Here is a 12,067-nt window from a genome sequence, read left to right on the forward strand (position 1 = left end):
TTACAAAGAAGGCACAACAGCTGCTATATTTCATTAGGACTTTGAGGAGATTTGGTATGTTACCACCGGCTCTTGCAAACTTCTACAGATGCACCGTGGAAGAGCAGTCTAACTGCTGGCATCACTGTCTGGTATGGAGGAGCCACCACACAAGATCAGGAAAAGTTGCAGAGGGTTGCAAACTCAGCCAGCTCCATCAAGGCACGAGTCTCCCCACCATTGAGAATACCTTCAAAAGACGATGCCTCAGAAAGGCGGCATCCATCACTAAGGACCCTCACCACCCTCTTCTCATTACTACCATCAGAAAGGAGTCACAGGAGCTTGAAGATGCACACTCCAAGTTTTAGGGACAGCTTCTTCCCCTCTGCCATCAGATTCCTGAATGGACAATGAACCATGAACACGACTTCAATATTCTTGCTTTCTTTCTGCACTTATTTGTAAATAATTAAATGCTTCTTTTTGTAATTTATGTATTGCGCTTCACTGCTGCCACAAATCAACAAAATTCATGATGCATGCAGTGGTAGTAAACCTAATGCTGATACTGACTAGGACTTTATTTCATGGAAGGTAGGAGATTGAGAGTTGACTGGATAGATGTGTACGAGATCATAAGAGGCAGAGACGGGGAGAGAGAATGGCCTTTTTCTAGAGAAGAGGTGCTATTAACAAGACGTTTAAGATCAGGGGAAGAGATTTAAAAGGAACATCAGGGTCAGATTTTCACACAAAGGGTGGTGCATATTTGGAGTGAGCTGCCAGAAATAATGGCCAAGGCAGACACCTTAGCAGATAAAGATTAGCTTTATTTGTCACGTGTACATCAAAATGTACAGTGAAATACGTCATTTGGGGCAATGGCCAACACTGCCCAAGGATGCGCTGGGGGCAGCCCGCTAGTGTTGACATGCCCACCATTTATGAACCTGTACATTTTTGGACTGTGGGAGGAAACCGAGCACCTGGATGAAACCCACGTGGCCACAAGGAGATATACAAACTCCTTACACACAGCAGTGGGAATTGAACCCTGCACTTTGATTGCTGTCACTGTAAAATGTTACACTAACTTCTATGCTACTCTACCAGCATTTGAAAGCCATCTAGATAACTACGTGGATAGGAGAGGATTTGAGAGCTATGGCTAATTGCAGACAGATGGGACTAGCATGGATGAGTTGGGCTGAAGGGCTTAATTCCATGCTGTATGACCCTGTGTGGGGCAAGGTTCTTTTTACACAGAAAATGGTGGGTGCTGAAAGTCGCTGCCAGGGGTGGTAATTGAAGCAAATACAACAGAGGCTTTTAAGAGGCAGATAAGTGAGAGGATGAAGGGTTATAGGCCGTGTAGGCAGAAGGGATTAGTTTAGTTAACTATTTAATTTGTTTGATTAGTTTGACACAACATTGTAGGCCAAATGGCCTGTTCCTGTGCTAAACTGTTAAAGCAAAATCAACAAGGATAATATCAGTGGAGGCAGGATCAACTAGATGCAAATTATAAACACAAGTGAGTCTACATATGTTGGAAATCCAGAGCAACACACAAAAATACCGGAGGAACTCAGCGGGTCAGGCTGCATTTAATGGAATGAGTAAACAATTGTAGTTTATTCCTCTCCATAAATGCTGCCTGACCTGCTGAGTTCCTTCAGCATTTTGTACGTGTTACTCTTCAGCTATGCTCAGTGCCCACTTTATTAGGCTCGTTAATGCAAATATCTAATCTGCCAATCATGAGGCAGCAACTCGATGCATAAAAGTATGTCGACATGGTCAAGAGGTTCAGACCAAACATCTGAAAGGGGAAGAAACATGACCCAAATGATTCTGACCATGAATGATTGTTGGTACCAGATGGGGTGGTGTGAGTATCTCAGAAACTGTTGATCTTCTTGGATTTTCACATTCAACACTCTAGGGTTTACAGAGGATGGTGCAAACAAAAAACTCCAGTGAGTGGCAGTTCTGTGGACAAAAACGCCTTATTAATGAGAGGTCTGAGAAGAATGGCCAGATTGGTTCAAGTTTCAAGCTGACAGGAAGGTGACAGTAGCTCAAATAACCAAGTGTTACAACAGCGGTGTGCAGAAGAGCATCACAGCACATCGAATGGCGGGTCTACAACAGGAGAAGAGCCCACCGGGTTCCACTCTTGTACCTAAGAGCAGATTATACACAGGGAATAGGTGGACATGGATCACAGATTTAGCTTAATTTAGCATTGTGCTTGACGCAGATATTGTAGGCTAAAGGGCTTATTTTTTTACGTTCCCTGTAAGGGGGTATTGTAGATCAGACATTAAACTAATGCTAGGGTAGGCAGCAGTGACTGAGTGCTTAAACTGATTAACACTTCCACAATCCTGTCCTGGGACTTTTCCCTGGATGGCGTCTGGAAAGTACCATAGATATGCCCAGTTCCTCCCCTCCCCTTCACTGCAGTCCACCGATTACAACCTCTAATGGCTCGCGACGGGAGGGAAGTCTCACCTCGGAATCTGCAAAGGTCTCGACGAATCTCTGAAAAGTGTATGTTCCGGTCTGTAGAATCAGGTCTCCAGCTTGCTCGGTGGTTTGCCCACACAGAATCAAGAGCTTGTGGCGGGATGAGTCTGTCACGAGGGAGTGAACCTAGAGGAAGAACCGGGAAAGTTACACGGCTGGATTCCAATCCCCACCCCTCCCCAATGATATTCCCAACATTTGATCCTTGAGCTAGATGTATTGTGGTGGGTAGCAGAATATAGGCCCTTACATCCCATAAGCCTATCCTGCCTACTAATATGATTATAAAGGCCTGTTCTAGGGACTGTGTATGTATGTGGGCGGGAAGGAGGACTGGGGCTTGTTTCACTGTTGTGAACATACAAATTCCTTCCTGACACTGACATAATAGTGTGACCCTTACTGCTATGATGGGGAAATGTGGGGATGTTTTATAGGGGAGCGTGAGAGTCCGTGGGGTCAGTATCTACGTACATGGGAGAAATGAAAGGGGCTTGTGTTGCTGTTGTTCTGATGAACATTGTGGGTGTGCTGTGGCGGCACTAGGACGTACAGGCTGCTCCTGGCATGCCCTTAGGTGTGTTGGTTGACAGTACAAATGACCCATTTCACTTTGTTTCCATGAACTCATGATAAATAAACTTAAATCTTGAATCTGATCTATACTGCGCTCAACTCCTCTTCTACGCCATTTCTCTGCCCCCCCCCCGCTATTCCTCATTCTATTAATTATCTATTAAATACTCCTATTGGTTCAGATTATACCACCCACCAGGGTAGAGAAGACATACTTCAGTTTTAAATGACTGGGCCCCTACCTTGTCTTTTGGTCCCCTTGTTGGTAACTCTCCAAGTAGTGAGGACACTTTGACGAGGTCCCACAGGGGAGGCTGGTCACTTGGATTCGACAGGAGAAGCCACAGAGTGGTAGCAGATGGCTGCTTCTCTGATTGGAGACTAGTGGTGTGCCACAGGGATCAGTGTTGAGTCTGTTGCTGGTTATCTACATCAATAATGTGGCAAACTGCACCAACAAGTGTCTGGATGTCAGCAAGGTTGGGGGCGTAGTGGACAACAAGCAAGACTTGGACCAGCTGTGCTGAAAATGACAGCTGGAATTTAATGCCGACAGGTTCAAGTGTTGCTCTACAGGCTGGAACCCTTCTTCCCTCTGAGTTTGATGAGCTTCAAGCATAAGCCCATCTTCCCTGTCACGCTACACCATGGGGGTCACCCATGGCCAGTCAGACCACAGGGCTGGAAAAACAGAAGCCTGACCATCATGCCCTAACCAAGGCAACCACAGTGAACTGTTCAGACCCTAAGCTCATCACCCAACTGCAGAAGCAATGCTTGGAAGTACCATTTCACCTCATGTGCTGCGTTCTGTCACATAATATGGTGCTAGGACAACTACTGAGACTGAATAATGTCTGTTATTAATTCATGGGACATGGGATCTCACTGACAACTCCACTCCTAGCTCCCACTTCTCTAACGACTGCAGGGACAAAGAGGAATGCTGGGGCACGGTGGAGGGTAGGAGGGCAGGGCGAAGATGGGCTGAAAGGCCAGTCTTGCTTGGCTGCGTGATCCCGTTACCTCAGAAGTGACGGTGCTTTCCGTAGGGTTCACCAAGACCACGGTCTCCAGCTCATCGCTCCTGTGGTGGAGAGTCTTCTGGCCTGAAAAACAATGGACACAGGTTGATTGTTGATCAGGCTGGAGTGCTGGTAGTCGCAGCAACAAAAGTACACCATACCCACAGCTCAAAGCAATAACAATACACGGACAAAAGACCAACTCTCTTAGGCAGCAGTGCCTAACACTGCATAGGCAAACCAACTCCCGATTCCTATCCATTCACCCTGAAGTCTCAACATTTAAACAGCAGCCATACAGGGTGACTAATCAGATGTAAATCTGCACCAAGGTAAATCCTAAACATAAAGATGTTTAGATGTTGAAAATCTGGAGCAACACACACAAAATGCTGCAGATGTTGAAAATCTTGAGCAACACACACAAAATGCTGGAGAAACTCAGCACATCAGGCGGCATCTATGGGAGGATTAAGCAGTCGACATTCCAGCCCGAAACCTGATCAGGGCTCAACTTTATTCACTATTTACATGTGCAGTGGATTCGGGTGGACAACCTTTAAAAAGCAAAAGCTAAAATAGCTGAGATCCCCTTTGTTTACCAGGGACATTATACCATTTAACTGGGACGGGAGCCTGTTGTCAAACAGTTTTTAACTCACATGCACCATGCTTTGAGTGATCAGATTTTAAATAGCGCCAGTTGCCGCTGTTTGAGTTCAACAGTCATTTTTGTCACTGATGAAATAAGATTCTTGTCACTGGCAAGAGAAAATGCAGTAAGCCAACTTGGAACTATTTTGCTCATCGCGGTTTCAAGCATTCAGGTTTGGAGATGTCAAAAATAGCTGGGAATGAATATGAAACAATTTCACTACTTCAACAAGTTATAAACTATGGAGAAATGTAAGTTATCAACAATCATCTTGAAAGTTACAATGAAAATGAAGATTTGGAAGATGCAATCTTTTAAAGCATTATATGAAGGCAGTCCTTTATCAGCACTAGGTGTCTGCATTGATTTTGTGCATTTACAATTAACCAAAAGATCATGATGCACTTGAATTCCTTTGCCAATAACTATTAGGAACTAATACATGGTTTTATAGTACTGATGTGGTATTAGTAGTATTCTACTTTGTTCTGTATTTCATTTAAATACATAAACAACAGAAAATCTGCAGGAAAACCAGAACAACACACACAAAATGCTGGAGGAACTCAGCAGGCCAGGAGAAGAGTAAAGAGTTGACGTTTCGAACTGAGACCCTTCATCAAAACAGACTGTGTATGTTTAGGGGCATATATAGTGTAGGTGATCAGCAAAGCGGTCTCCCAATCTACATCGGCTCTCTCAGGAGGCTGCACTGGGAGCACTTTATACAGTATATGACCCCAACAGACTCACAGGTGAAGTGTTGCCTCTCCTGGAAGAACTGTTTGGAGCCCTGGATGGTAGTGAGGGAGGAGGTGTAGGTGTGCAACTTGTTCTGCTTGCAAGGGTAAGTACCAAGAGGGAGATCAGTAGGAAGAGACAAGTGGACAAGGGAATTGTGAGTGATCCCTGCAGAAAGTAGGGGTAGGGAAAGATGTGTTTGGTGGTGGAATCCCGTTGGAGATGGCAGAAGTTATGGAGAATTGTGCTGGATGTGGAGGCTGGTGGGGTGAGGTGAGGACAAGAGGAATCCTATCCCTGGTAGGGTGGCGGGAGGATGCGGAGAGAGCAGAAGTGCATGAAATGGAAGAGGTACGGGTGAGGGCAGCATTGATGATGGAGGAAGGGAAGCCTCTTTCTTTGAATAAGGAGGCCATCTCATCAGTTGTGGAATGAAAAGCCTCGTCCTGACAGCAGATGCGACAGAGACGGAGGAACTGAGGGAAGGGGATGGCAAATTTACAGTGAAAGGGTAGGAGGAGGTATAGTCTAGGTAGCTGTGAGAATCTGTGGGTTTATATATCAGTAAATAGACCATCTCCAGAGATAGAGACAGAGAAATCACGAAAGGGGTGAGAGGTGTTGGAAATGGACCAAGTGGATTTGAGGGGGGGGGGGTGCAAGGTGAAGACAAAGTTAATGAAACCGACAAGCAGGAAGCAGCACCAATACAGTTGACGATGAAGCGTAGGAAGAGTTGGGGAGCGATACTGGAGTATGCTTGGAACACGGACAGTTCCATGTAGCTGACAAAGAGGCAGGCATAACTCAGACCCATGCAAGCATGTATTTATGATGTAACCAGCATTATAAAAAGTGAACCAAAATCAGAAGCAGGTTTAATATCAGGAACACATGTTGTGAAGTGTGCTGTTTTGAGGCAGTAGTACAGTGCTGTAAATAAAATAATGCTACTGAAAGCGGTTTATAGTGTGGAGCCTCGGCCTGAGACATTGACTGTTTACCCTCCTGCCCGACTTGCAGAGCTCCTCCAGCTCAGAGGAGAGAAGGTCTCCTGTCACCAGGATGGGATGTTCCACAACTACAGAAGCAGTTTTAAAGCACTGGGAGTGTTGATGGAAACGTGGGAGGTAACCTACCCATGGCAGGAACCCACTGTACAGTGATAACGATACGTAAAGTAACAGTAATAACTGCTTTAGTGAGATTGAGGGATTTATTTTGGTGACGATTTTGTCAGGAGTCCCCTCCAAACTAAGTCCTGCAAAGGGAGATAAGAGTCTCAGATTAAAGATTAAATTAGCTTTCTATGTCACACGTACAGCAAATCATCGTACAGTGAAATGCATTTTTTGCGTCAAGGACAAACACAGTCCGAGAATGTGCTAGGGACAACCCACACATGTTGCCTTGTTTCTGCCAGCATAGCATGCTCACAACATAACTGGCACACCTTTGGAATGAGGGAGGAAAGCACAGTACACGGAGGAAACCCGCACGGTCATGGGGAGAATGTACGAACTCCTCACAGACAGTGGCAGGAACTGAGCTCCAATCGTTGGTGCTGTAAACCATCACACTAACCACAATGCTACTGTGCCACGAACCTTTCACCTCCAATCATTTACGATTCCCTCCTCATTTCCCCCATGGCACTCCCTACACATCCCTCCCGTAGCACGGTGCTCCCTCCGCACTGTTAAAGCTGTGGCGCAAACCTTTGGATTCAGACATCTTTGTTACCGACTGAGCTATGCAACTAAACCAAGGCCCCAGAACTCTAAAAGTATCAGCAGTAAGGCAGACCCAAGCAATGAGACTGTCTGCAATTTAAAAATTAACTAACTGATTTGGAATCAGAACTTGGCCTGTCACAGGCTCTGCTGCCATGCACAATGCGGACCTCCGTCCCTACAGTGGGAGAGTCTGGGCTCAGAATAGAAGGATGAACCTTTAGAACAGAGATGAGGAGGAATTTCTTTAATCAGAGGGTGTTGAATCTGTGGAATTCATTGCCACAGGCAGCTGAGGAGGCCAAGTCATTGGGTATATTTAAAGTGCAGATTGATGGATTCTTGATTCGTAAGAGCATCAGAAGTTACGGGGAGAAGACTGGAGAATGGGGTTGAGAGGGAAAATAAATCAGCCATGATCGAATGGCAGAGCAGACCCAATGGGACAAATGCCCCAAATCTGCTCTGTGTCTTACGGTCTAAAGCTTCCACCAATGCTGAGGCTCAAGCACTTTTGGAAGCATCCACTCAATCTAACGAGATGGGTGAGCTGTCTCGGAGATGATAGTAACACGCTGAGTGGGCCACTGCAGCCTCAGGCTCAGGGGTTCTCAGGGTACCCAGTGGGCTGATGAACGTCTGTCGTTTTGGGATGGTGCCTTGCACGTCTGCTCAGGATGCAAGTGCCTTACATCCTGCCAGTTGCTCCTGTAGCCCCAGCACTTCTACTCTGTGAGGGGTGATGATTTTGCTTTTTACCTCTCAGAAGCAGTGGCAAACGATTCACTCCTTAACCGTGTGATAACTTTATCAGGAAGTTGCAAACGGACCCAGATCCACCGAGCACCTGTCACTTCTTGTTCTATTCCTTTCCTCCACTACTTCTTTATAGCAGCTATTTCCCCTCCCTCCTTCCAGTCCCAATAAACAGCTTCACTGCCCATCTCCCTCTACAGGTGCTGCCTGAACCACTGAGTTTCTCCAGCATTTCCTGTACATTTTTCTTTCCCAAAGTGATTGGCTTTATTTGTCAGATCAACGTCGAAATGTACAGTGAAAGGTGTATGCATCAACAACCAACACAGTCCAAGATGTGCTGGGGGCCGCCCGCAAGTGTCACCGTGCTTCAGACGCCAACATATCATGGACACAACTTACTAACGTGAACCTGTATGCAATGTGGGAGCAAACCAGAGCACCTGGAGGAATCCCACATGGTCACAGGGAGAACGCATAAACTTCTTACAGACTGCGGTGGGAATTCAACCCGGGTGCCTGGCATTAGGTCTTGATATGAACGTCACATTTCACTGTACGTTTCCATGTTGATCTGATGAATAAATCTAATCTTCCATCTACTTCCATGGGTAGAAAAGGGGCAGCTTCCTCTGGTGCCCATTAGTTAGTAAATGTCTCCCAGTCAACTGATTACAGTCAGCTTACTACTGGTTAAAATAGTCACTAGAGTAATTCCAGACTTAGCAACAGTGATGGCTGTTATTTACTAGCCAAAACAAACGGTTAAACAGCTAATGCCATCATGACTGGTACCACAGCCAGGCTTTGTTTGAATTGAATTGACTTTATTATTTACATCCTTCATATGCATGAGGAGTAAAAATCTTTACATTACATCTCCATCTAAATGTACAATTTATAGTAATTTATAATAAATATTATGTCCAGAGCCAATATAGCATAGAAATACAGTTGTGTCAGCATGAATTAAGCAGACTGATGGCCTGGAGCCTGTTGGTCCTGGCTTTTATGCTGTGGTACTGCTTCCCAGATGGTAGCAACTGGAAAAGATTGTGGCTGGGGTGACTTGGGTCCCCAATGATCCTTCGGGCCCTTTTTATACACTGTCTTTGTAAATGTCCTGAATAGTGGGAAGTTCACATCTACAGATGTGCTGGATGAACTCAGCAGGTCAGGCAGCATCCGGACACTGCCCGACCTGCTGAGTTCATCCAGCTTGTTTGTACGTTTTGATTTGACCACAGCATCTGCAGTGTACTTTGTGTTTGCAGATATGCTGGGCTGTCCACACCACTCTCTGTGATTGAGGGAAGTACAGTTCTCATACCAGGCAGTGATGCAGGCAGTCAGGATGCTCTCAATTGTGCCCCTGTAGAAAGTTCTTAAGATTTGGGATCCTATACCAAACTTCCTCAACCGTCTGAGGTGAAAGAGGCACTGTTGTGCCTTTTTCACCACACAGCCAGTACGTACAGACCACGTGAGGTCCTCGGTGAAGTTTATGCCCAGGAACTTGAAGCTGTTCACCCTCTCAACCTCAGATCTGTTGATGTCATTAGGGACTAGCCTGTCTCCATTCCTCCATTTGTTAACAAACTATTGCACAGTGTACTAAGCCAGAGCTCCCTCCACTCTCCCAACTTCCCCTCCGGCCCCCTCCCACTGCCTACTACCACCAAGATGTACTATTCTTCCTCAATGGCAACTGACTGTGCTATCTTCCACCCAGAGATTGAGCTTCACTCCATAAGGGGAAGGCAACCTGGGAAAGAGCAGGGTATGCAGTTTAAGGAGAGGGTCCTTTCAAAGAGCCAGTACAAGTAAGACAGGCTGAACGACCTTCAGTGCTGTACCACTCCAGATGTTTTGTAGTGGTCCAATCAGCAAATCAAATAGTGCAGCAACCATTATGACTGGAGGGTGACTCACCTCCTGATACTCAAAGGCTTTCCACCAACCACAGTGCAGGAGTTCTCGACAAACACAACACCCCATCAAGGACTAAGCAACCCCAGCAAGTCCCACCCCATCTCATTCATAATACCACCCACTATTGTCCCCTTCAAACAAGTGCCACTATCTACTCACTCATCACCAAGGACCCCCACCATCCAGCCCATGCTCTTGTCTTGCTGCTGCCATCAGGAAGAGGGTACAGGAGCCTCAGGACTCACACCACCAGGATCAGGAACAAGTTATTACCCTTCAACCGTCAGGCTCTTCAACCAGAGGGTTAACTTCACTGAAGTGTTCCTACAACTTACAGACTCACTTTCAAGGAGTCTAGATCTCATATTCTCAATACTTATTGCTTATATGTATTAGCGCATTTTGTTGTCTTTTGCACACTGGTTGTTTGTCCGTCTTTGTTGTGTGTAGTTTTTGGTGTTTGTTTGTATTTACTGTGAATGCCCACAAGAAATTGAATCTCAGGGTTGAGTATGGTGACACATACTGCATGTACTTTGTTATTAAACTTATTTTGAACTTTAAACACTTGTAGTATCAGGAGGAGACACTGAGTTAAATAACACCCTCTGGTTACAAGTACTCAATGCAACAGACTACAGGAACCTACCCACAGGGCAGTCACTGAACAAACTTCATCAGTGTGGGGAGGAAAGAGAACTAAATGTTAGAGAGTGTGAGAAACATTTGGCAGCCAACAGCAATGCAGGTGGCATGGTAGCATAGTGGTTAGCGTGAAGCTATTACAGCACCTGCGACGCAGGTTCAATTCCTGCCACTGTCTGTAAGAAGTTGGTATGTTCTCCCCGTGACAGTGGGGCTTTCCTCCACATGTCCTGGGTTCTCCCACATTCTGGAGATGTGTGGGCATGCTATCACGGTGACACGTGTGGGCATGCTATCACGGTGACACGTGTGGGCATGCCCCTAGCACAACCCTAGGATGGTGTTAGCTGTTGACACGAACAATGTATTTCACTGTTTCAATGTACATGTGACAAATAAAGCTAATCTTTCTCTTCAATCTTTTGGCTTCCTCCAGATTCCAATATTCCATGCTCCACACAAGGACTGGACCCAGTTTCCAACTCTCACAAGCAATATGATCACATTTCCCTCAACTCCTAGTTTTGCAGCAGTTGATTACGAACACACAGTGGCCCAGTCTTCTCGGCGGAACGGGTTGGGAATTGTTCCTCTGCAGGAAGTCAGTGATGGCAGGTCAGGTGTCATGCAGAAGGGAGAAACAACACAGTCAGGACTTTTGGCCTGGCAGTCCATGCTGACCATCAAACACCCATTTCTATCAATCCTACATTAACCCCAATTTTGCTTAATTGAGGGAGCTTGACTATGTACCCAACCCATGCCACCTTCCAACTTGCACACAGCAAAATTCTGCAACACGATCCCTCTGGGAGAATGTTAATCATTTTCTCCTTCAAGTGCTGACAAACTTCACAGACCTTTGAGACGACCACAGACCACAGCACAAAGGAGCAGAATTTGGCCATTTGGCTCATTGAGTCTGCTCCGCCATTCCATCATGGCTGATTTATTATCCCTATCAACCCCACTCTCTTCCCTTCTCCCCAAAACCTTGATGCCCTTTCTAAACAAGAACCTATCAACTTCAGCTTTAAATATACCCAATGACTTGGTCTCCACAGCCATTTGGGGCAACGAATTCCACAGATTCACCAACCTCTGGCCAAAGAAATTCCTCATCATCTCTGTTTTAAACGGGCGTCCTTGTATTCTGAGGCTGTGCCCTCTGGTCCCAGACTCTCCCACTGTTATAAACATCCTCCCCATGTTCATTCTATCAGGATATCACTGACTGAATCCCTTACCCATCCAGGTCTCCCCATCACAGAAATTGGAATATGAAAGAATGTTGAGGTGGAGGACATAACTCTGATACCAGATTCCCAAATAACAGTCCCCAGCTAATAGAAGTATTTACCATCCACAGAGGCAGGGTTCTGTTGGAGATGGACTCAACCTCTTAATTTATGCCCAGATAAGGAAGAGAAGAAAGATCACAGCTCGGCAGAACGGGTTGCAAGACCGTGAGAGCAGATTTGGTGGATCAC

The 12,067-nt window shown here is 45.8% G+C and overlaps 1 protein-coding gene across 3 annotated transcripts in view; it reads right to left on the minus strand.

Moving 5' to 3' along the window:
* LOC132378785 (microtubule-associated protein 1A-like) overlaps positions 1 to 12,067 on the minus strand; it is a 49,465-nt gene that overhangs the window by 19,764 nt on the left and 17,634 nt on the right. For 2 of the 3 annotated variants that reach the window (XM_059945956.1, XM_059945954.1), the window contains 2 exons: positions 4,117 to 4,199; positions 2,500 to 2,640 (listed from right to left, as the gene is read on the minus strand). Coding sequence is in view for 2 of the 3 variants with exons in the window: in XM_059945954.1 (XP_059801937.1) it covers positions 2,500 to 2,640; positions 4,117 to 4,199 (224 nt within the window). In the remaining variant the exon portion in view is untranslated. Of the gene's footprint in view, positions 1 to 2,499; positions 2,641 to 4,116; positions 4,200 to 6,650; positions 6,670 to 12,067 lie in introns of those variants that run through there. The other variant, XM_059945955.1, reaches the window with a different exon arrangement.

Source organism: Hypanus sabinus, chromosome 21 (assembly GCF_030144855.1).
Source record: "Hypanus sabinus isolate sHypSab1 chromosome 21, sHypSab1.hap1, whole genome shotgun sequence".
Classification (NCBI taxonomy): Eukaryota; Metazoa; Chordata; class Chondrichthyes; order Myliobatiformes; family Dasyatidae; genus Hypanus; species Hypanus sabinus.